The 26,512-nt window shown below is 39.9% G+C and overlaps 2 protein-coding genes across 3 annotated transcripts in view; one reads left to right on the top strand and one right to left on the bottom strand.

Annotated features, from left to right (window-relative positions):
* LOC128996302 (myosin-IIIb-like) overlaps positions 1-26,512 on the top strand; it is a 127,414-nt gene that overhangs the window by 38,013 nt on the left and 62,889 nt on the right. The gene's annotated exons all lie outside the window — the stretch shown is intronic.
* On the bottom strand, positions 18,442-22,149 carry LOC128997567 (uncharacterized). Its single transcript, XM_054423206.1, has 2 exons — positions 18,906-22,149; positions 18,442-18,518 (listed from the first exon to the last, which is right to left on the bottom strand). Exons 1-2 carry the CDS (start codon positions 22,147-22,149, stop codon positions 18,442-18,444), a joined length of 3,321 nt encoding a protein of 1,106 aa, XP_054279181.1.

Below are 26,512 nucleotides of genomic sequence, written 5' to 3' on the forward strand. Positions count from 1 at the left end.
TTTCATACCTAAACATCGGTGGTGAACGGCGGGATTTGTTTTATAACCACCATTAGACAATTGCCCTATTGTTGGATTAAATTGTAAAGCAAAATAATAAATACAAAAATAGATATTTAATAGTCCCAGATATTCCAATGCGCGACAGTCGACATTCACGGTCGTTGCACGGTTTGGTCGTGGTTCCGTTACGTCGCGCATGCGCTTCAACGCCGCTGTCAAACCTCGACGCGCGTCAGGTCCGCTGAGATTGTTGAACAATCACAACCGAACTGGTGTACATTGTATTGTACGGTGTTTGTACAGTTGCATGATGAGGTAGTCACCGAGAACTCACAACCCCAAAGACCTTTCACGAATCTTACAAATTCTATCTGCTCTTGCTAATCGCCCTCGAACCGGTACTGGACAACTTGTTGACACCTAAAACTTCAGTTCCTAAAATAGTATGCAGCATCTAACGTTAGGTTAGGTTAGGTTAGGATAGGTTGGGTTAGGTTAGGTTAGGATAGGTTAGGTTGGGATAGGTTAGGTTAGGTTAGGATAGGTTGGGTTAGGTTAGGTTAGGTTAGGATAGGTTGAGATAGGTTAGGTTATGTTAGGTGAGGCTAGGAGACTCGAGTTTGTAACCATTTTTGCATGCCGAAATCAAACTGACTGAAAATATTTTGAAGTATATACTCGGACATCAGTAGGCCATTTCCTGACTTTCCCTTCATATTTTATGAACTTTGTCCCGTGCCTGTCTTAATCAAAGTCCTTCTGTTTGGTCCTTGAAGGACTCCTTCAAGTGTTTCCTGAAATCAGTGATCCTATATCTTATGGTGAAATTCAGTAGCTTACCGTACGCTGCAGAAAACAATGCGGATATTGCAAAATGCAATACTATTTTTTACGCGTTCTAAGTAACCTCAGAACGATGCGTGGTAAAATATTGAAAACAAATTGTTGAAACTGTTAATATCAGCACTTAAACGTAACACACGGATGGACATCATGGTTCATATTTTTACCATAGAAGTGTACTAGCTATCCAAATGTCTGTTAGCCGGTTATGCAGGTAAACACGGGAACCGTACTAGAAAATTACCAAAACTTGGCGTTTTTCACACCTATTTCACACATAGATCTACGAGGAATGTTCCAAAGAACGCTAGACACACGGAGCTGTTACTTGCTGGACGTGATGGTGACTCCGGATTCCGAAGGCGGTTTCTTGCACGATTTGCAGCCTTCGTGACATGATGGCTGACGTGACAAATATGACGGTGAGATACGTCCTGGGCTAATGGCCTTAGAGCAAATTGTCACATAAATGATGGAATGGTGTATTTTTCTCATACCCTGGAGGTTTAATGGCTTGGTTGCCGTAATAAGAGATTGTCAGTAGTCAATGAGTTTCGTAAAGGATTGAGTGCTTTCCCAGGAGATTGAGTGTTTTCCTAGGAGATTGAGTGTTTTCCTAGGGGATTGAGTGCTTTCCTTGGGGATTGAGTGGTTAGCATAACGTGATGCAGGGCTACATAGTCGAGCTATGGGACGGAATATTTGTATCCATTTTATTCATATTTAATTATTTTTAGTTTTTCTCCCACTGTACTCTAGATATTCATTGATTTATATACATTCCTTTAAAATGGATTGTAAGGGGTTTTTGCAAGTATTGCGTACATTCTTAATGCCATTCAATCTCATAAATTTTCCCCTCCTCTGATCAAAAGGTTTAAATGGTCTGCATGTAATGCTATCTAGTGACACAGTATACACTGTAGTTGTAGGTGTAGGTTAGCTGTTTCCTTATTGTGGGAACACACAAGTGATAAGACTATTACCATGGAAATGTATAACTCGTTTTGCATGTCTCATTAAGTTTTGCAATCGTTAGGAAAACCAAGCAATCCGAATAAGTTAGCAACAAAAAACATTGCGTCTAAGGTACTAAAAATAGCACAATTTTACTAGAAAACATCATACCATAGACAAATAGATTTAAATATAGACCGACAGCAGTGTGGTTAGCATAGACAAATAAAATTTCTATTTGCCTATGAAAATACATATCCATCGCTCTTTAAAAAAATATTAATTGAATTCTAATAAGAAGACATAATGAGGTAAGGGATACCCTTGGAAGCTTGATGGAGCTAGCATGGGGAAACTGTGTTCGAGAACCAATTATGTCTGAGCAAGGGTCATTTGATACTGCAGCACTAAAAGCAGACTTGGCTTGTAGGGGTGTATGGGAGGTTCAGACGGAAGCATTATTCGATGTACGTGTCGTTGACACTGATGTTCCGTCGTACTTGAACCCCATACGAAAAAGTGTTGGAGAATGCAGAAAGAGAGAAGAAGAGGAAATATGTAACAATAACAGAAACCAGAAAAGCATCTTTTACCCCACTAGTCACGTCTGTGGACGGAATGCTGGGCAAAGAGTTGCTCAGAGCAATGGCAGAACGCCTAACAGAAAAATGGAATAAACCTTACAGTTTAGTGATGAACTGGATAAGGGTAAAAACCATCTGTGCGACGTTAAGGGCCAGCAGCATGTGTCTAAGGAGGACAAGGAAGAAGTGGAGGACCTTTAGAGAGTTTGAAGATGGGGCTGGAGTACCAGTTATTTATTAATTTAAATAACAAATGTTTTATTATTTTTCCATGTCAAAATTGATTATAAGCTACTCAGTTTAAATTGAATTCTAATGATACATTTTATTTTTTTTATCAAGAACGTTAAAAACATCACACTGCATAAACTCATTTAACGGCAAATTTAACAAGATCGTTAAGAAATATGAAACGACAGCATAAAAGACTTTACTGTCCTGAGAGCAGCGAGCCCTCCAGCTACTTCTGCTCGACATCGGCACATAAACTGCACAATTAATGCACATAATGGCTACAACTCCCGGAGCTAATTTTCCTGCAATTTCGCTCGCTCTCGAGTTATACTTTACTTCTGTCAAGCAAATTAACGGTTTTGCTTATTTCTCTGCATTTCCTCCACAGATTAGTCTGAGTAGAAGCCACTTTCTAGAATCTGACAACTTTGTAGTTTATCGGTCCAATGCCAGATGTGCTAGATTCTTTAGTTCTTCACTATGTTTTATGATTGTGTGTCTTTTAAATATATGTTTGTATTTATTTTCCTTGAGTTTTTTTACGTATGTTCAATGCATTGAGAAGACGTATTCTTTGTACTTATACCAACGTGTTTCAAAATTAAATAGTACTAGACCTTTCTACCTATATGAGTTTTTAGTTTTATTTACTGATTTAAAAAATGGTTTAACCTTCACCATATCCAAGGTTCGCATACAAACCCTAACCCAAATCCGAATCTAGTTACATAAGTTTCTAGTTAGTAGGCGAGTCGGTAGCGTCACGGACTTCGGGCCCAATGCAGCGATGTCGTGGGTTCGGATCCTATTCACTGTCGCAAACATTTTATTAGTACAGGTCACCTATGTACTGTACCGGCTCACCCCTTGATTTGCTATATACGGTCCACGCACGGGCAGTTAGTCTATGTGGACGGGCAAATGCAAGGTTAAAAGAGGCCACCAAACTATATAAAAAAATAAATAAAAAGAGAAAGAGTTTAGCCATACTTATTTTTGTCGGAAAACATTAATAGGTGAGACAACATTAATGGACACTACTGTACGCAAGCATTATAGTGACCAATTAAAAGGTTCGATTCTGGCTGATTATTATTCACTTTCATTTCCCAAGCGCAGCGCACTTAACGAGTTCGTGAGATGGTAGTCAATGTCCAGACATACGGTCATTGGTCAGGGTCTACCAGTACAGCACAGTACAGTACCCACCGACTTTTCAAAGACACTCTCTAACTGACAATGATGCTGCTAAGAGAGTAATGAGAAATTCAAATATATTTCTTCGTAGTATTACATTGGCTTGACCTCACTAAGTTTACAAAACTTGTCAGTGTGGTCCAATCAATTCAAAAGTATTAAACAAAATTAAATTATTGTTTATTTTTTTTCTGAGTAAAAAAAATGATTTTAAGTTCTAATGCGGTTTGTGGCAGGCTCTTATTTCAAAACAGAATATTTGGCAGCAAGACTTAACTGTAAATACATAAAAAGTCGGAATGATATTGAGTGTTGTAGTTATGTACGCTAACAAAGTTTTATGAGTAGGATACCCAGCTCTTGCGGGGACCAATCAGAGAGCAGCATTTCATCCCCACCCCTCCCCCTAGGCCACGCCCCCTTTTATCCCACGTGGTCGCCCTCTGGTGTCCCACGTGGTCTAACCTCACTTTTATTTTCGCGCCAAACATCTAACCTCACTTTCCTGCCAAACGAAAAAAACACCTTCCCGCCAAGTAACATAACCTCACTTTCGCGCCAAACGAAAAAAATCACCTTCCCGCCAAGTGACATAACCTCACTTTTGCGCCAAACGAAAAAAATCACCTTCCCGCCAAGTGACATAACCTCACTTTCGCACCAATTCCCGTTAAGTAACATAACCTCACTTTTGCGCCAAACAAAAAAACCTCACCTTCTCGCCAAATGAAAAAAACTTCCCTCCGTGTTCCTAGCAAATAGTATATAGAAAACTTGTTGTGCACCCTTTAGGACAGGGTTTGGGACTGTCCGAGTGTCTGAAGGACACCCCCAGGTTCAGATATTATATCGTATCGTACTTGTATCCAGAGGAACTGGCTTAGTATTATACCATATAATACCCCCCTCCCTTATTTTGAGGGTGCACTTGGAATTGAAAACGCAGTTATAATGTTACAAATATTTATTCTATAAGACACATTACTAATTTATAAAGAATTGAGTGAAGTGTTAAAACTACTGAGCACTACTACTACTACTGAACTACATGCTAAAAACTAATGTTTATAAATAAGCACATTTGGGGAATTCCCCACCATCCCCGTACATTTAACACTATATAATTTAGAGTTTGTGAAAAATTCTAGGTCCTCGTCTGTGAGGAGGCTGGTGAACCTCGAGGGTAAAAATGTCACCCTCTCCTCGCCGGCAGATGTGGTGATGTGTAGTACAATCACCATGGTTCCAAATCTCGTGTTGATTCGTCTAGCAGATTGAATTTTCGCCGGCTCGGTCAGATCTTTGATGGGGACTTTCAAAGGGGAAGAGAGCACCTCGCAAGACGACAGCTTTGTAGAAAGATCCATCTAAAACCATATAATATTGTCGTAATAATATTGTCTGGATAGCCGAGTGGTTATAGTGTTTGCCTTCAAATCTGGAGGTTGCTGGTTCGATCCCTAGTCGATCCCTAAAAACTATGGGAACTATGTAAATATGATAGCAAAGAGGACCCATGCTGTTATTTTTATACTACAAGCTACATTAGTAAACTACAGCAGCGATATTTACCTTGTTGTAGGGGATGTGGAGAGTGTCTACCCCTCGGCAGATGCCTCTGGTTTTATACCGGGGTAGTGGGGAGCGCAAGGGCGGGGCTTAGAAAAATAATTCTTTCCTGCCGAGGACGGCCTTTCTACAGAATGGACACCTAACAATACGATTAGCACAATTTTTACAAAGAGTGTGCCAGCAAGTCATTAATACTATAGTCGGTAGATTTTCAAAACAAATACGACAACTGATTGTTCCTGCAGAGGGTAACTCTTCATTAGAACTGGTATCGCTATCGATATCTCTGGTTCTGTTTATTCGCTCTCCAGTGGAAACTAGTATTGCTTCCAACGAGTCGCGGATGTCTTCCCAAATTGCGGGGGCTATACGGATCATTTCTGGGACATTTGTATCCTCCATAAAGTGGTTAGTTAGCCATAGTGTGTCCTGCAATTCCACTCTGACAGTCTGTACTACTGTCAAGATGTCAATTAGATCGTAACCTTCCGGTCGGCTACCACTCCATCTTTGTAAAAAGTCGGCCAGCCTAAACTCTCGAATTTGTTGACGATCGGCTTCAACTTGGCATGATACACACCGAGCAGCAGACCGTCGCATCTGGAAACATAGGTAAGTGTTTATTGTATGCCTAAATGTATACTTATATGTATTTTCCCCAATCCCGATCTCCTTACCCTAGTTCTTCCTGTTGATGTTGATGGTTCAGGGTGAGCTCGCATCCATTGTGGAAGGACTCTTGGCACCCCTAAAGATGTTGATGGTTGGGGTTCTTGAGATCTTTGTACAGGGGTCAATGTAGTGTAGACTGGTGGAAGCTGGTCCAAGCTCACGCGTGAATTATTAGCCGCATCCTCGGCTTCCACAAGAGCTCTGTCAATCGGAGATGTACGGTCTTCAGCCATCTAAATAATAACATAGACATGTTGTAAATGCAGCTTAAATGGTGGATAAAAGTTTAACAAAAATCATACAAATAAACCCACCGCTTGGATAACGGATGTAGCTCGCTCGTCACTTAAAAAGGTTGTACTTGTTAAAATATAATTTCTGTCTCTTGTCCTAGGAGGGGATTCTTCCTGAAAAGAAACTCAAATCAGTTTACATTTTAATGTGTGTTTTGTTTAGTACTTTATGTTACTAGTACTTACTCTTGGACGTTTTTCTGGAGCAGCGTCAGAAGAGGACACTAGCATCAGTAGGAAAACACACACGTTGACAGGAGCCATGGCTTTGAGAAGCTTGCACGTGTTTTGTGCTTAAATAGGCACCCTTGTTCTAAATATAAAATCACAAGGGGAGATCCCCCCTTTAGGTACTTTTGACAGGAGGGAGAGAACCCTCCAGGTACTTCCGCCGCGTGGACTATGGAGTACGGACAGTGTTTAGTGAAATTCTGGTACTATCCGATATTCAATAGATTCATTTGCTGTAGAGTGTGTAATTCTTTTTTGATTGATGGTGCTGATGAAGAATGTGGTTGGTTTGTTACAAATATCTGTGATTTGGACTTTGACAAACTCAAATGTTTTGTTTGTGGAGAGATTCTACCTGTTCTTTGGAGTTTAGACAAGTGACCCAGTTTCCACACCACGGTAAGCTGTTAGGCTAGGCCGTAGGGTCCCAGCGCGTTCTTTTTGTTAACCCAGAGCTTCACCAAGAGTCCTAACCTCTGGGGTAGGCTGCCCCAACCATCGCAGCCTACGGTGATGGCCACTCCATAACAGATTTGCCACCTCCCAATTTTTGGTCCTTTGACAAATGTAAAGGGTTATTTACTCGGTGAAGCCTTTCAATTAACCCTTTTTTACCATTGACAAAGGATATTTTATTTTTATATGTTTTTTTTGTCTCTGTCAACCCGTTCATTTTAAAAGTCATCAGGCCATTTACTAGGCGAACCGTTCATTTTAGCCTACGACATTTTATTTACTAAGAATGACAGAGATTTTTTAATTTTTTGTTATTTTTTTGTCAGATTATAGTCCGAGGTGAGAGGGAAATTAGGTGATATGGAGGATAACGCAATGTTTTACGATTTTTAGGCCAACCTCCGTACCAGCCCCTGGACTTATGGGTTTTAAGCCTGCCTGTTGGGCGAGTACACATACTCACACACACACACTCACACATAGGGAGGATAACGCAATGTTTTACGATTTTTAGGCCAACCTCCGTACCAGCCCCTGGACTTATGGATTTTAAGCCTGCCTGTTGGGCGAGTACACATACTCACATACACACAAGGAAACACCTCGAACTATAATCCGTTTTTTAATAAGGAACATCTCTATCCATGTACATTAAATGGTTATCTACAAAATTACTACTTACATCTTGATATAAAACTACATTGTCCCAATCTACTTTATTTGCAAAGTCGTGGATAAAAGATTCCGACAACTTTTGATATTTACATACAATACTCCAGCACCCGTCAAAGTTTACAGCCATTTCCTGAAGAAAGTATTCGGGGAATTTCTGGCGCTTTAAAATTGGAGCCCAGTTCACTCTGTGAAAGTATATTCTGAGCATTTCAATGGAAAAATCATAATGGGACGATAAAATTTCCCAATCTAAAAATCTACTAAATTTCATGACAAATTTGTCTGTTAGAACCCCGTGGGGCTCTTTGCTCTCCTGAGACAATAGTGACCAGGCGTTCTCCATCTCCAAGCTCATACTGACCGGTTTCATGGAGTGAAAGGTTTAAATAGTACTGTAGAGTGTAGGCTGCGCTGAAAGCGCACCTTTTATGGTCACCGGTGACACAGCTTATTCCCGGTAGGCAGAAATTGTAAATGGATGGGCCAGAGATTTCCCGTACGTTGGGATGAAACCCTCGCAAAAACTCTGCCTTTTCCCTGCCTTTTGTGTAAATAATTTTAAAAGGAATGCAAAGTGCTGTAATTAAACCTTCATTGTATGGTACAGACCCTTCATTCCAACGGATACCGTGATGCCGAGTTAACCAGCGAGCGGTTCTTTGCATTTTATCATTTAAATTTGTAATACTATAAGGTGGTTTGAAAATAATTTGGCAGTTCAAAGAGCCGCCGACAACGGCCAACTCTTTAATTATAAATTTGTTATCGTTATCTGTGAAGGCTTGAAACTCAACTACTGCAAACGCCATTTGGCCACCTTTTGTACAGTGATATCTCGTTAAACAAACGTTCGGCTATTAAAGTAGGTAACTGATCTGTACACTCGTTCACACCGGAAAGGACTTGATTGATACACTCTTTGATTAAATCGTCCCGGTAAAAAAGCTCCCTAAGTGAAATGTAAATTAGAGGGAGGTTATTAACAAACATGCACCATTCATTCTGGTTGAGAGTTATAGAGTGCTCGCCGTCAGAGACGTAAGCATACTGATGACCAAAGACCATGTTTACCCTAATATCCTCCCCCGTATCTACTTTGAACGAGTATTGGTTCTTACCCTCAAGTGCTAGGGTGACGTCATTAAAGTGAGTTGCAAGCTGACAAAATGCATCGTACGACCAATAAACACAACCTTTTCTACCTTTAAATAATATTCCGAGCCCTCTATTTAGAAAAATCCCCGTCACGACACATTTTGTTAGGTCATTATCCAAATGATAGTCTGATTTCAAGAAAACCCCGGTTAGTAAATTTATAGGTTCTTTGCTCTTGGGAATGAGCATCGGCTCTATACTTACATCCGCTCCCTGCAACGTCATCGCTCATACTAAATTTTCTTTAAACGGTTACTTTATTAACAGTACCTGTCAGTAATGAATATGTCATGTGAGTATCATGTAAAAGTAAACAGTACGCGGACGTATTTGCTGTAAAGGCTGTACCGGACTCAAACTCTACTCGCACATCAATAGGGCCTGATTTTATAGAATCATTTTGCTTTGAACAATCAATAACGTACAGGGGTGCTTTGTCTTTGTATTTTTCCTTGTCCACTGCTGGATAGCTTTGTTTCCCGTAGTACGAAGAATGGAAACGGAAAAACATTTCATAGAAGATAGACCAATCACCGTGAATGTTATCATATGGGTAGTACTGCGAATTTAAATAAACTTTAATATTTTTTAGATCGCAAGCATCAAAACATGACATGTCCTTTTTTATGTCATTCTTGCGACTAGTCTGAAATCCTACGATTACGTAACGGGGTTTTTCAAGTTGACTAGAGGTCTTTACAGTCCACGATTGTAAAGTGGTCTGTGGTACTGATGGATACTCGTGCAGTTCCCACGATCTAAACGGCAAATGTACCTTTGTATCTTTTTCAATCATCTTTAGTAGTTTCAAACGGTAAGGATCAGATACGGTAACATGTGGCACCCTCCAGTATACCCCTGTAATTTCCAAAACTACTTCAGCAGCATTTGTACTGTGCACTGCGTTTAAATCGGTCGATGACCGCAAAAGAATCAATTCTTGTCTGACATTAGCAATTACACGCTTATAGTCCTCGGCAAAACCCAGCAACATGTGCAAAGGAACACTGAATGAAAACTCTGTAATTTTCTCCGTTTTCCCAGAACCTAACCAACAAGCGTTTTTTAAACTTTCTAGTTCACCCTGTTGTACCGATAACAGGTTTTTAATGGTGGTTGTTATACCTACATTTTTTATTCGATCAACCTCGACACCCCCGATTTCATATCTAATATCATCAAAAAGAAACGCCACTGCATTATTGACAAGATGAACTTCTGCAGCGGTTCCATCCTGTTTCTTTCCGCTAACTCTGCCCACGATATGGAGAGTACTGTCAAACGGTGCAGTTATTATGTCCTGTTGACTGATTGGTATACGTATTTCATCGTTATTCTTAAACGTCGATGAAGCGTACGGTTTATGAGTGTGAAACTCAATACCTGTGTTTACATCACTGTACTCTGCTTTATTTTCTATGTCCAGCATCTTGAACTTTAAATCCTAATGAACGCAAAAACTTTGTGTTGGTTGATGTTAACCGTACAGTGTCTTGACGCTTACTGATGGGTAAAGATTTTGTGACCTCCCTAAATACCAAACCCATTTTTCCTTCTTATATGCAGCCTGATGGATATATTTTCGTTTCTCAAGTTGATTCTCTCACCGTTTTGATCTTTGAGAGTGATTGTAACGTTGTTTATCCTCTTGACGTTCACAGGCAAATAAATGATTGTGTTGGGTACCTCCACTATTTTATAGCCCGGACCCACGTTTGGGTAGAACTCGTGTATAACATGGCCCTCAGCTCCATTGTCATACGAGCCTCGAACTATATTACACTCTACGCGTATTACGTTTACATTAATGATGCTTACTGTTCTGTCGGAAGCGTGTTTTTCACCTGCTTTCAAAGTTTTACTATCAAAACCCAGTAGTGGAGCAAGCGTGTTACTTTGTGTAAAATCAATAGCTTGGCTACACTTTATTTCCGATTTTAGCGTATTGTTATTTGCTTTCAATTCCAATTCCACATCCTTCCCTACTTTTTCTTTTAGAGCAGTTTCTAAATCTTCAATCTCATATGCCCCTTCAGCTATTTCAATCATTCTACCATCGCCGTAATAAAATTTATTATTTTTACCCGCTTCAATATTTGGGATCGAGTGAAACGTCATCAAGTCTATAAGACCAATCTCCCATTCTCCTTCACTAACGTCAACAGATGGGAAGTAATCTTTTGAAACATATGAACCTCTTCCACTCAAGCTAAACATTGTCGAGAAACTGTAAGCACAAGTGTCCGCATACAACTGAATTGAAATTTTGCTTCCGCTCGTAGTTATAGTAAATGTCGCAGCTACCAAAATACTGTAAAAGTTCACGTGGTGGCTTGAGATTACCAAAACTATCGAAATAGTACACGATATCTTTTACCTTTTTATAACACACCCAGTGAGTACCGTTGCCGAAACTAGAATCCAAGTTTACAATAGCCGATTCAATTTCTTTTGGTGCGCTAGGGAGAGTGTCTCTCATATAAACTCCTCTAAAGTGTGGTATACGTAGTTCTTTTGCATAGTGTAATAAATCATAATTTGTCAAAGGCCTTATCGGGATCGAGCTTTTTTTTTACCAACTCTTTTCTTTGTCTTTTTCTTACCGGCCCCTTGTTTTGGGTAAGGTCTTAGGTACAAACCTTTACCCTTTGGGTACGGTCTAAGGTACAACCCGTTTCCCTTGGTGGGAGATTTACGCTTAACTGGGCTTTTCTTCTTCTTTTTACCACCCCCTAACTTTGTTTTAGTCTTCATGGCTGTAGTAACAGCCCAAGCAGCTGCTTTTTCAGCCAAAGATGCGTCTGAGGATTTAAATCGTCGCCACGCGCGCTCGGCCAATTCAGCGTCGGCCTGCCGTCTGTTTTCAGAATCTTTGTATTGCGAGTACGCAATGTCGTGCTGTTTGCAAGCTTCGTCTAATCCGTTGATTCCTTTGTCACCTCTAGCTAATCTTTTGGCTAATTTTGTACCTGGCCCACAGTAATTATAACCAGGTAAGTGAGCTTCAAATGGTAACAAATCTACAGCCTTGTTTACAACGGAGGATATAATACCTCTTCCTGTGACTGCTCGTCTGCGTCTAACCGATGTTTTCCTCTTCCCTGCCATTTTATAACTGATTACTGACACGTACTACAATGTTTTAAATAGGTCGTCCCATGTAGACTGCTCCCGGACAACCTGTGTATTCCAATCTTCAAAACTAGGGTAACTAGCCCTCCCCCTGTTTATCTGTTTGTACAGTGTATAGGCCAGATCTGCCACCACTTCCTTGACGTATTCTTTATTTACAGCATCGTTTAACCACCGTGGTTTACCTACGTTTGTCAGCCGTTTACTTTTAACGTCCCAATGTTTATCTTTATCGGGTAAAATTGAATTATTTTGTAGATATTGCAAGGTAACTGCATCGTGAATGTGGGAAGGATCGGAGACCTGTCCTAACCGTTTATTCTTGAAATTCCATGCTAGTCCGCCTTGTAAAGGTGTGTGATTGTCCAAGTATTGTTTATTTACGGCATCTCCCCCTTTACTGGGGGGTGCTACATTCTGAATAACTGTATTTTTAACATCAAAAGCTCCATTTTTATTTTTTTGCAACGTGTTTTTATTGAAATACTCGAGATTTACAGCGTCTTTGTTGCCAACTGGGGAGGCAACATTCTGTATGACCAACTGTTTTGCATCAAAAGACCCCACACCTCGTGTTATAGTGTTTTCTTTGAGAAATGATAGGTTAACGGCATCTCCATCCGCCTTTGGTGGAGCAACATCTTGCAGCCGGTAATGGTGTATCGAGTATGCGGTGGCGTCAGAGAACTTAAGCGGGGTATGAAGATCCATATATTGTTTTGTTACCGCATCTTTAACATCAACTGGATCAGCTATGTTACATACACGTGTGTTTTGAGCATCAAAATGACCACTTTGCAGTGTCATACAGTTTAAAAGTGAATTCGCATGCGATCTGAAATTCATCGCATCAAGATTGTCTTTTGGATCGTCGACATTGCACAGACGTTTACCTTGCATATCGTAGCTACCATCCTGTGATAATGCAAAGCCTTCGCCTTTGGGTCCAACAAGACCCTTCTCCTTCTTAGTATAACGTCCAAACTTGTCTATGCCCAGCGTGAGACTGACTTGTATCGACTGTTTCCGCTACCTTTTATGTATCCTGCTTCGTGCAGTTCCTCTACAATGTTTACAATCTCGTTGCTGTGTGAAGTATTTCCCGTTTCAGCTGATGCTACCAACAGTTTTAGTCTATCGACCAACTCGTTGGGATTATCCCAATGCACTATATCGCGAGACTTTGTACTTTTCCATGATATTCCTCTACCCTGTCTGACGGGGAACAGATCTTTGATCACGTGTCTGTATTTCAAACTACTATCACGTCTGATTTGATTGTCAAAATTATATCCCTTTTTGTGAGCATTTGATGCAATCAATATACTTTTGTAGGCATTTAGATCGTCCTCTGTATACACATCGCTGTTTGGTAGTCTTTTAAATATAAGCTCATAGAGCCCCTCGGAAGGTGGGTATCTCGTGTTGTTAACAATAATGGTACCGTCAGTGTCAAATTCCACCACCTTGTTTCCAATCATTAAAGTTTTTCCTCTTTCATCAAACCTTGGACCATAGTCGTGGTCAATAGTTCTATGTTTTCCACCGGCGTCTCGTATAAACTGGGTCATATATTTTCTAGTTAACGGGTTCTCAAACTGCTCTTCAATGTACTTGGATGCTGTTTGAAAGCCTAATGGAGACGAAACAACCTCTTCCAATTGACTAGTTTCAGCTCTAGGTGTTGATATGGCTTCTGGTTTAAACGGTTGACCAATGTAATCATCGTCATCGCTCTCATAGTCCATTGGCTCTTCTTTAGAAAGCTGTTCAATTTTAACATCTGTTTTCGGTTCGCCTTTTTTCAGTTCTCTAATTAACGGTTTGTATTGCTGTTCCAGCAGTTTTTCACTCTCCACACTGCCATCTTTAAACTGTCTAAATTTACGCCTAACTGCTTCTTTCAACTCTGCTATTTGCAGGGTGAGATGTTTATTCTTCCGCGTCATCTTTGATAATGAGCCTGAAACACCACAGCTAGCCTCTTAAGGCAATTCAATCTGCCGAAAAAATAGTGCACGTTTCTTATGTTTACGCAGGTAGTGCACTACTTCTTTCAAAGATATGCCCGAGGTAATATCTATATCTCGGTAGTATCTCTTTGTCACTAGATCAAATTGCGGAATAGTGTACCTTTTTGACCAATTTCGAAAAACAAACGTTCTTTTCCAATTATCTCTCCATTGTGGTATTTCCGCTACGGTATACCGCTCACTAACGTCACTTTTTTCCATATACCTCTGCAAAAAAGACATTGGACGCTTCATCTCATTGTGGTGTAACAGAAACGAGTTCAATAACCAAAATTCACTTGGATTCGCTCCAGTGAACTCACGCCACTGGTCAAACAGTTGACGATCAGTTATCGTATACACACCATTATTGAAACTTATTCCAAAACGTTCGCTATATTGTTGTAAAGTTGGCAACGCAGCCTTTAGAAATTCTGTTGTAAACAGTCCTTGGCACAAGTTGTTTACCCCAGCATAAGGTTTACCACGAGATCTCGGTAATCCCGGAGGTACCGGACCATATGCTACATTATAACTCACATCGATATGGCATTTCGAAGCCATCGCAGTTTTATAAATCGTCAGAGGTGATCTTATTGGTAGAGTCCGTTCAGTCAATACTATACATCTTGCTGCGTGGGGAATATTGCAACCGTATTCGAGCATTCGGAGGTAAACCTGGGTAAAGTTTATGCTACCATGAAGGTTGCGCAATGGTAAAACCTTACCAAAAATATCCGGAAACGGTCTAAATCTCGAAATAATATTATGGGACTCTCTAACTGTGCAGTTGTTCATATCTTCGTGATAGACCACCAGTTCAAGTGGAACTTTCTTTTCTTCGCATTTTTCCAAAAATCTAATCCAGATTTCACGGTTATACGTACGCTCACTCGCAGATATCATTAACAAAATAACCGGGGGTAGTACAGCGCTCTGTTTTGGCACTTTATGTCTCCAACACCGCCTATTGTACTTGTGACCATGACGTCCTTTTCTGCTACAGTAGTTTCCACAAAACTTTTTCTTATCGGAATAGTAATATGTGCAAAGATTAGATTTAACATTATGAAGTTTGGTATCGTAACCTCTAAGGTCATTGTAGGTGTAGATGTTAACCATTATAACTCCTCAATGAAACTGTCAAATCCTATACGGTATCTTCCTTTATTAGTGTCCCGAGTCTTGTCGATAACTAAGAACCCATGATTGTCTTTCCACGCTAGTGCACACATCTGTTTGAATCTATCAAATGGCATGTCGGTAGTGACATGGTCGCTATATATGTGTCGTAAATTCATATCATCCTGTTTGAATAGTATTAAAAGGTTTGCGTTGTCTCTGATAAGCTGCTTTGGTATAGCACTATACGTCTGCCCCAAATAAAAGGTGTCAATATTGTTATGCCTACCCATAGTGAAATAGTTTGTAATGTTGTTGTGTTTCTCACAGGATATATCGTCAAATATCATTATTGAATGCTGTTTAGCTTTATTTGGATGAACTACCAAGTTGTTGTCACCATATGCAAAATAACCAATTTCCTTAGGCAAAGCCAATGGTAAAAACTGGTATTTGGGCTGATTAAGGGATTTACAGAAAATGTAGATATTTTCAAAAACAAGACCATTTGGATCGAATAATAAATTAAACACAACATTTGTTTTACCCGAGTTGCTGGGGCCTGAAAGGATGCCGCGAATTGAGTCTGGTAGCAGATGGCCATGTTTATTTTTAGATGCCAGACCCTCGCCGAGATACTCGTCATAGTTTTTTACCGTCAAAGGGGGACTCTGCTGTGCCACACGCATCGTGTTCAACTGATGTAGCACACTCACCCTATCGTTTATAAATACGCCCGGATGCAGCTGCTTGATCTACACGTAGCCGTCACCGGATGCTCTAAATAAGAATGTCGCTTTTACTAAGCCACGTGTCGCTTCTCTTGTCAAAGCCAAGCCATCTGACTTTTATTTTATCTCCTTTCCGCTGTAACACTCTTTCAACTAAATATACATCTCCGGTCTTTGATTTATTTAGCTCCTGTTCATAAAACCCTCCCTTTAGTATTTCACCGTTATGGTCTTTGAGTACATATGTAGGTGGTTTTGTCGGTTTGATGGCGTAAATGGTGAAAACCTCGTTTGTCCAGTTTGGCAGATAGCCTTTAGTAAAAACTCTTTTGTACTTGCTAATCCTAACACTATCCCCCAGTTTAAATTTTGGTGTCACCCTTTTCCCCTTCTTGTTTATCCTTTTTAATATTTCCTTTACATTCTTTTGTTTCACATCTTTTGGTTTCATACCAATTGTTTTATGTACCGAGTTATTATATCGTTTGAGAATATCAGGAAGTAATGACAACCATTCATATGTACCCTTTGCGGTAAACTCTTTCCACATCCACTGTTTCAAAGTTCTGTTATATCTCTCCACGATACTAGCTTTTAAATCAGAAAACGTAGAATAATGGTTAATTTTATACTTTTTCATGAGAGCACCAATATGTTTATTAAACCATTCGGTTCCCTGATCGGTTTGAAAGTGTTTCATCTTATGTTTTATCAAAATAGGTTCAAGTGCCTTGGCAACTGCCGGACCTGTCTTATCTTTTAACGGGACTGCAAACCCGAGTTTTGAAAAACAATTGATCATAGTCATGATGTACCGATTACCTTTATTGAACTTTGCATAAGGCTGCATCTCTACGAGATCGGCCTGGTACAAATCATTCAACCCTTTAAGAGTCACTTTCCGTCTAGTGTAATTCTTTCTAGCAGGTTTGTGTAGCTCTTCAGCTATAGCACGTCTGACATCCATTGTTAAAATGATACAACTTGACAGTGTATTGATAATTTATTAAGTTTTTATAAATGCTGCGGCCCCTCCACCGCCGCAGCTCGTGATGGCCTCCAAAAACAAACTAGTTGCCACCTCCGTTTATTTTTTTTTTGTATTACAAACATTTAGTTTTTACAATATTTACAAGATACTTTATGGAAGATAAATAAAGGAGCTATGCAAATGCTGCATGTTTCTTTGGGGACTTTAAACTTTGGATACATGTAGTTACCTCTTCGCTTTAAGCGAGAAGGAAGATCAACCATTCTTCCACAGTCAATACATAACCTACTAGAGCCTCTAAAAGACTCGTAGTAGTTTAGGGTTACGTAACCACAGTTTTCTCTATGACAGTTCAAAATGTCCTGCTTTAGCGTTGATGGAAGATCAACACTTTCTTTTACATAAGGGAAAAGGATAACATTTGTACAAATTTCCCTAATTGAAAGCTCAGACAAGGACAACATGATGGCAAGAAGGTTCCAAATAGAATAGTCTTTTTATTTGCCCCCCAGAAAAGCTGCGGCCCCTCCACCGCCGCAGCTCGTGACGGCCTCCAAAAACAAACTAGTTGCCGTCTCCGTTCCCCAAAATTTTTCTTACCACCTTCTCAAGGATGGGATCAAGGATTGTAGACAGGAACATCTTCTCAATCTGGTCCAATTGTATAGACGTGCTGCACAGATGGTGCATCTATCTCTTGGAGTCTTAAATTTTGGTACACATACAATTGTTCCAAACCGTCGAAAAGAAATATTCGCTGCCTCTCCACAATCCTTACAAAACTCTTCATTGTCGAGAAAACAAATATGGTAGTAGACATAGCCACAGTTTTCATGGTGGTAATTGAATATGTAATCTTTAATCACAGGCGGGATTGCTGCTTGCTTTACAGCACTTAAAAGAAACAAGTTATCAGTAATTGTTCTAGCTGAGAGCTCAAGTAGGGACAACATGGTGGCGAGAAGGTTCCAAGTGGAATGACACTCACCCCTCCACACATGGTTTACGGGCCTTTTAGTCAGCCGCGCCAGTGACCTTCATACATGGTTTAGAGGCGTTTTAGTCAGCCGTGCCAGTGACCTTCACACATGGTTTACGGGCTTTTTAGTCAGCCGCGCCAGTGACCATCATTCACACATGCACAAGGAGTAGCTCAAGTCCCTCCAGATTTGAGCGCCTCAATGTACAAACACATTCAAAAATAGCCCCACTCCAGTTGGATCCCAGCCACCATGTGTTTCGCATCGTGTTTCGGCTGGATATTCTCCATCAAGCGCGACGAGCCGTCACCGTTTATCGTCAAGACAAGGGTGGTATTTCTTAGGCCGGTGGAGCCAATCTACGAAGAACTTCGACCCTTGGATCTCAGGCCACCACCGTTACCACCGAGAAACACAGAAAATGCCACCATAAAGGTATGTAGTGATAGTGGAGAGGGGAGCGCAACACATGTGCAGCATGTGCAACATGTGTTCAGTGTCCAACATGATCTCTCTGATGCTGATCGTTAGTGATTTTGTTCAACATTATTTATATCGCAGGATATGTGAATTTTTAAATTTGATTGAAGAAGACAACGATTCAGACACAGATTCGGAATTTGGGGTCAATTGGGGACCGGGAGGGTGGAACGGGTGGAACGAGGTGGATATTGGGGACTGGGAGTGGAGTGACAGTGATAGTAGTGATTCAGGAGTTGAGATTTTGGTGAGTTTTTTGAATTTTAAACCCATATGGAAGTGTATCATAATTGCTACCATGTTTCCTCTTTGGTCCCGTAATTTTAAACTGTTTGACCTCACTGATTGTAACTATATTCCTATCCTTTGTTCGTCTGATTCTATTTTCCTCAATGTCCATTGTTTGTGCAGCATCACCAAGGACCATCTCTTTCAAACTGTCAAATCCAATCTTTTTAGAAGTTTTCATGTTTAATGTAAGCCCTTTTACTTTACAAACGGGAATCAATTTTTGTTTGTTTGTTGACCACACGAGGTATGCATAGGTTTTTGGCCCTCCAGATACAAACTCTGTTATATATGAACCTGGTCCATACTCGGCCAACTCATCGGTCATTTCCCCTAGATAATCTCCCGTGGGAACTCTATACAAACCGCCCTTGTATACATACAATACAGAATCAGTATCATAATACAACACTTGACCACCCAAAGCATCTAGATGCTCATAGAGCTTCAATCTCGCTTGGGCAGTAGTGTAAGCTGCCACCACAACATTAACATTTTGCAATGGCTCACCAACCTCATCAATGTACTCCCAGCTGACAACAAGAACCTCATCATTGACAATCTGTACTCTATTTACATCTATTTCGGGGCTAGTTAACATTTTGAAAAGTGTTTTTGGGTCCCTGACAATTGTAGCTTTGGTCTGGTTTTCACGCTGTCCAAATTTTCCCCAAAACGAGTTCAACATCAGTTTAGCCAACGACCTCAAACCACCATTTTTTACAATTTTGTCTTTTTCCAATTGGACGCCCTCTTTTTGAAAATAATCCTCAATGTACTTGTTTTTGTCCTCCTCTGTTTCACACCAGCCTGGAAACCCGGATGCTTCCTGTTTCATTTTTAAAAATTTATTTATAAAGTCAGTGAACAATCCCCCATTTTCATATGTGGCTACCTTATACTCCCAAAGTTCATACATGTCGAGTACAACATAACCCTTTTCTACGGCTTTACGAATCTCGTCCATGGTCCAGGTCCCAATAAGTGCTCTGTCACCACTTTCGTGGTCGCAATCACTTTGAATCTGACCATCTCCACATGTCGCACACAAAACAAACATTAACTTGTCATTCATTTTAGCCGGGAGCACAGGATGGTAAAGATCGCGTGGTGGGAGTACTTTACACTTTAATAGGCCTTCAACATTAAGACCTCTCTGTCTACACTCTCTATCACCTACATAGATTGTCGGATGGCCTACAGGGTACTTGCCGTATTTACATACCCAGGGATAGAGGGAGCATACATCCACGTATTCAATAGTTTCCCCTTCGGCGCATTTGTGATACGTTTTGGCATTCCCAGTTCTCCCCCCAAAAAATGCTTGCCTCGGGTTCAGGGGTAAATTGTTGAGGATCGGCAACTTGTCTAAATGTTTCATATTTTCTGTTTTTTTTAACTTTCTAAACTCACATTCCCACATTTGTACAACATTATCACCCAACTTTGCTATTTTCGATTTGGTCCGTTCATACCGCAAATGGAGTGAGTCAGAGGGGTCCTCTTTCAAAGCAAGTTCACGGTCGTAGGGAAAGCATTTGGAACAGCCATGCCAGTAGCAGCCTTGAAATTCGTAAATATTTTTACCATCATACCCATCAACCTTCATTCCATTGATCTTAACTTCTTTTCCACGACCAGCATGTTCAATTCTAACTCCACGTTTCTCCTCTTCCCACGTTAGCCACTGTAACGCAATTGCCGATTGGGCGTCTGTAAGCCTATAGCCGTTTTTAGGAACGATGCCGATAGTATTTTTCTTCAAAAAGTTCCTGCGAAAAGCTAAATTGCATGCGCTGGCAATGGTTACAGCCTCGAGAAAGGGATCAACATTACACTCTTGCAGGAAAATTGAACGGAACTTTAAACAAGCTTGAGCCAAGATATCAACATCTGATACACAGTACTCTAGGATTTCTTTCTTAAAGTCAAACGTAACATTGTTTGAAACCTGATCATTATACCAGTTTTCAAAATCTTTGTGTGATTTTTCAAACATAGATTCTGGACAGTAAAACTTCTTTGCCGGCATAGGGCCCACATAGTTTTGATTCTCAAGGGTGTTGAAAAGGTGGGGGAAATAGCCTTTCTTCTTTTCCGGGGGCAGGTCAAAGGCCTTGGGCAGTGCAGCTAGAGACATGGGGAAATAACTAAGTGAATCAACAAACCTCACATTGTCAATCTCCATCAAAATTACCTTAGTTCCCCGCATTACAAGTTTCGGAGTGAACTTTGTATCCTCCAGCACATACTTTAACAAAAATTGAAAATCAAAGCCCTGCCCATTGTGTGCAATGACACAGACATCTTTGAAATTTTTACGGACTTGCATCACATAGTCCATGAACTGAGTGACTGGTTCAGATTTAAAGACTCTTGTTCGATTTTTACAAGCCATACAAAATTTGGCCTCAATACACTGATAGCAAAACTGTTGTGACACACACAAGTTTACTTTATGGACCTTAGCATCAGTATTTGAGGGCAGAGACTCATCTTGGCGGGTTTCCAAGTCAAAGAAAATAAACAGAAAATCTTTTGACTTGGGCTTTCTCGTGTCAGGTTTCATATAGCATTTGTGGTTAGGGTCTTCAAATGAACTACAAGGTTTACAAAATACTTCGCCACATTTATGAGGCTTGGATCGTTCTTTAATCCAGACCAATTTCCCACAATCGAGACATTTCTTTACATTTTTACAGTTGTCAGCTTGATGCGCAATAAAACATTCCTGGTTTCGGTAGGTCATGTTACATTTAGGGCACAGAATACCTCCATGCTCCTCTACACAGGGAGGTGAAATAGTTTGGCACTGTGGGCAAATGTTTGAGCAACGATGCTCTCCTTTGTGATCATAGGGTACATGACAGGCTTCACAGAAATAATTACAAACAAAAGCAGCTGTCAAGCAATTAATTACATTGTAATGTCCATTGTAAAAAATTAAATTTAGTGTGAATTTTGCATTTTCCACATTTCCCTCAAAGTACACATCGCGTCCTTTCCTGTCATAGTTATACACAACAATTTTGTAGTCCCTCAAAAACCCCTGAAATTTTTCAAGTTCCGGGATGCCAGCTCCACCTTCTGGCATTTCAACCCTCGCTCGACACACAAGTTCTTGAGCCCTAACAGTCTGTCTTTTTCCATCATCTTTCCTTACTGCGTTGTAAAGGGGGTCTTTGGTTACATTGGCCATAGCCACTACAATTGCACGGGGAAGACACAATTTATCTTTATTATTAATGACAACAATTCCCCGTCTTGCCTTGCATTCCTCGTCAAACGTATTGTAAAACCCTGGTCTTACCCTACCAGAACCTACAGGAAGGTTAATTCTAGTGCATTCCACTTTAAAGGTGTCGGTAGATTTGATGGATTCAGAGTTTGATTGCACAATACCGCCAAAGATTTGCCACAAAACGTTTTCATCAATTTCAGTAGCCGGACGAAAATTTACATAGCCTGGTGCTTTTGATTTCAAGTTGAGACTCTCCAAAGTAAACCCAAGTTGATCATTTTCAAAAGCTTGTTCTTTCATACTATTTACAATTTGTGCAAACCCCTGTCTCAACCAATCAATCTCATTAGTCTCTGGAGGCGGATTGGTGAATTTAAATACAGTTTTACTCCCATACAATCTAAATTTATTTACATAAGTTTGATCAGTACTAATCAAATTAACAGGCTCAACTACTTTTACGGGTTCAACTACTTCGTCAGATACGTTATCAGCCATACTAACATCCATCGTCGTCAAACGCCTAGAGCAAAGTAAAACAGACGCGGAGACACAAGATCTAGAGGGGACACGACCTGCGCGCGCACACAGCTAAATATAGCACACCGATTGCACACTACAACACAGAGACACAAGATGTGGTGGGGACACAGCTGCGCGCACACAAAGCTGAATATAGCACACCGATTGCACAATACGTTACAATAAAGAAACAAAGTTTACTTACCACTGATGTACCGTAAATAATCAAACTAACATTTAACACTAGAAATAACTTTCAAACATAACCTCAAAACATCAAACACAAGAGCACACGTCCAACACGTTCAATTGCCAAGAGCAAAGTGAAAGAAAATAAGTACTAAAAGGTTTAAATAGCAAAAATTGGCCAATCACACAACAGATCACCTATTTATGACCAATCAGGTACAAGCTTATTACAACCAATCAGCAACCAGGATACACACCATTAACACTTCCTTGTTTTGTTACAGAACCATGAAGATGAAGAAGAAGAAGAAGAAGAAGTTTAGTTTAGTGTTTGTAAATATTTTTAGAATAATGTAAATATAAATCGTAGATATAGTAGCATTAAAACATATTTTAGACCAAACAATCTGTGTAATTATTCAGGACACAGCTTTGTGGAGGTTATTTCATTTGGCAAGAGTTGATCATTACAGAGGTTATATCAGTTGGCGGGAACCTACGCAATACGTAAAGTGAAGCTTGGTGGGAAGGTGAGGTTACGTTGTTTGGCGGGAATCGGCGGAGAAGAAGTAAGGTTTTTTTCGTTTAGCGCAAAAGTCACTTGGCGGGAAGGTGATTTTTTCGTTTGGCGCGAAAATAAAAGTGAGGTTATGTTACTTGGCGGGAAGGTGATTTTTTTCGTTTGGCGCGAAAGTGAGGTTATGTTACTTGGCGGGAAGGTGAAGTTTTTTTTTCGTTTGGCGGGAACCTACGTATGCAATACGTAAAGTGAGGTTACATGTTTGGCGCGAAAACAAAAGTGAGGTTAGACCACGTGGGACACCAGAGGGCGACCACGTGGGACAAAAGGGGGCGTGGCCTAGGGGGAGGGGTGGGGATGAAATGCTGCTCTCTGATTGGTCCCCGCAAGAGCTGGGTATCCTACTTTTATGTAGTCTAATTTTATACAAGATAAAATTTAAAATTGTAATTTAGTCATTCGTTTACGAAAAAAGCAACATTGACCAATTGAATACTTCAACCAAAAACTAACTGATCACTGAGTGGTAGCTTATTGGATGCAATCAAAGAAATCTGGTACCAAGGAGCAATTATTAATTTGCTGCTGGGACGAACTACACATTGCTTGTTTTAGATAAGTGGCTTGGAAATATTACTATAGTCACTTGCGTGTGACCTTTTCAAACTATTTCTCCGTCTTTTGAAAACCACACATACCAGCCTATAGTGTATGTATAAACATTTTAATGAGTTAAAAAATGAAATATACTATGCTACTTATTATTAATTACTTTTATTCGTGATTAAATGGTATCATCGACAAAATTTTTTTGAAAACCAACAGTTCGATTCATGCATTTTGCAGTTCTTCAGTAAATTTGATGGACGAGTACTGTATAATCAAACGTCGTAGCTATGGTACATATAGAAAGCTATCTACAGTATAGAGAAAGATCATTGTTATTTACTATAATCAGTTCACAAAATTTAGTCAGTTTGAGGGGAATTCCCCCAGTACCTTTTTTGCTTTTATGTTAATTAATCTGCTGTTAAGCTACTATTTGAAAGGAAGTGGTTAAATGGAGGGATAGATTTCTTCCCCTAAAACCGCCTAAACATTGTGAATGGATTATAACTTTGAAGTCGTTCTGTTTTTAGCATACGCTATATTAAAATCTCCATAGTACATTTTTCATTGAAAGAGGACTTCTGAAAGCTACATCTCAATTTTAACTCCAGACTTTAATCAAATTAGCCAGATTGACTACATCCTAAACACGATTACTGCGCACCCTATAATCATCAGCCAAATTCACAAACAGAACATAAATTCAAACAAGTTTCGCCAACTGTCAATTCAGCAATATCCGCAGGATGTGCCTATCCTCTATTAAGATCTGTGAAAGTTGACTTAACCACCGCCACCGCCACCTCTCACATGCGGGCGTTTCTCCAATAACGGCGGGAAGTTTATACACTTAACCAACGATACTTTCTACCCTAACTGAGGTTGTGGTCTGTAGTAAACCGCAAGATGCCTAAAGCATTGTCCACACTTGGTGATTTGTCTCCGGAAACATCTGTCTCTGTAGTGTTGCCTTTTGTGTCTAGCGATGTTCAGGAAATCGGCCGACTCTCCTCCGACACTCATCCGACTGTCGGCCAAGTCTCCAAATGTGGACTAGGCCTTTAAAGACTCTGAACATGGTTAGCTTGATCAAATATTGCACTCATGGTTATGGATTTAACAGTGATTATTTGTGTTTCACAAAATGGACGTATAAAGTATTATATACAGCTTGGTAGCTAAGGAATGGTGTGTTTTTTGGTAATCAAATCATTTTCGGTTTGATGCTGAGAAAAGTTGAAATGTTTTTCGGTGGTTAGAAATTTGACCCGGCTGTGATTCATCATCGACGTTTTGATAAATGGTCCTGACTAAAGAAACCGCTGGTATCATGCAGTTACAAAGCTTCACATTTTCACATTCATTCGACACTCGTACTTTACTCATTTTCACCCTTAAATATGGGTCTAAACAACACAACTTATTATTTTAGATTTTGTATTTACTTTAAAAACTTTAAGTAAACAATTTAAAATAAATACAACCTATACAGGATCAGATAAAACCTCTCCTCCCCTTCGGTTGCTTTTTCATACCACAGTACTACTGTGCAAAAATACTATTCTTTATGCAAAAGTTCACAAAACATTAATTTTGGATATTGTTTGCCGTTATAGATTGGGAGCTAATCTATAACGGTAAACAATATCATAAAAGGGTTTACTTATTGTTTGCTATTTTATACAAACAGCAGTTAGTTACCGTTATTTAGATGCAAAATTTAGTACTCCGCAAACACCATATAATACCTTGATAAATCATAACTTAATTTGTTTTACATTTAAATTCGTCCAAGTCAATAAATAAGGATATGGTGATTGATTTGATGGTAAACACATGACCATTTGTATAATGATCCGGTGATATATTGGTGAATCGCGACTATTTTCTTCGAAAACATCTGTCGTTGAATTATAGAACCATACAAATATACAGCTGATGTCCTCGAATCCAGCTGATTTCTTTTCTCTCCAAGAAGAAAAACAGCTACTTGAGCCCCACAACACATAATGCATTTATCACTGTTTTGCTGCAGTATGACGAGAAGTTAGGGGATGTATACATTAGAAAATATATTTATGTAGCCATTAAAAGTTATTGCCGCAGTAAGGTAATCAACCTTTACCGTGACATTTTAGTTGACATTATTGTCAACGTGATCGCACCTCTTAAATCCAACGATACGATCGAAACTCACGGAAACATGAACGACGTTTGGTAGTATACCAGCTAACAATAGTTAATTTAGTCCGATAAACTATAAACATGCTTTGGTTACACCTTTATGCTCACATGATTATAGGAATTAATTGTAGTTAAGTATGGATTCAATGACTGGATACGAACAGGCAAACATACATAGACATCTCTAATCCTGTAGCATGTATTGCACTACTTTTTAGCGAGGTAGAGTGAGTAGCATTCAGAAGATATTTGCAAACTCGGATATCCAAGTGAGTTAGTCTCCTATACCTATAGTCTGTATGATGGGACCTGTCTTCTGACCCTCCGTTGTCATGGGACTGACCCGCTCCTTGGCCCTTATACTGGTCATGAGACAGGTCTCATAATACAGATGCTGAATTGTGTAATGAGGGTTTCTAAGGAGCCAACACGTTGCCCCGTTTATGCTTGGAGATTGACTAAGGAAGGTGAAAAGTTGTCAGATTAGTTACCAAATGTGTCTCAGTGTGGAAAATGGAAAAGTAAATATAAAGTCGGCAATCGCTATAGGCCTACTGCACCCTAAAGCTTAATACTTTACTTTGAAATGGCGACCATACGATTGAACAACTGCACTAGTCACTAGTCGCAGGAGTCGCG

The sequence above is a fragment of the Macrosteles quadrilineatus genome, unplaced genomic scaffold (assembly GCF_028750875.1).
Source record: "Macrosteles quadrilineatus isolate MER2022 unplaced genomic scaffold, UCM_ALF_1.0 Scaffold_6__1_contigs__length_79288215, whole genome shotgun sequence".
Lineage (NCBI taxonomy): Eukaryota > Metazoa > Arthropoda > Insecta > Hemiptera > Cicadellidae > Macrosteles > Macrosteles quadrilineatus.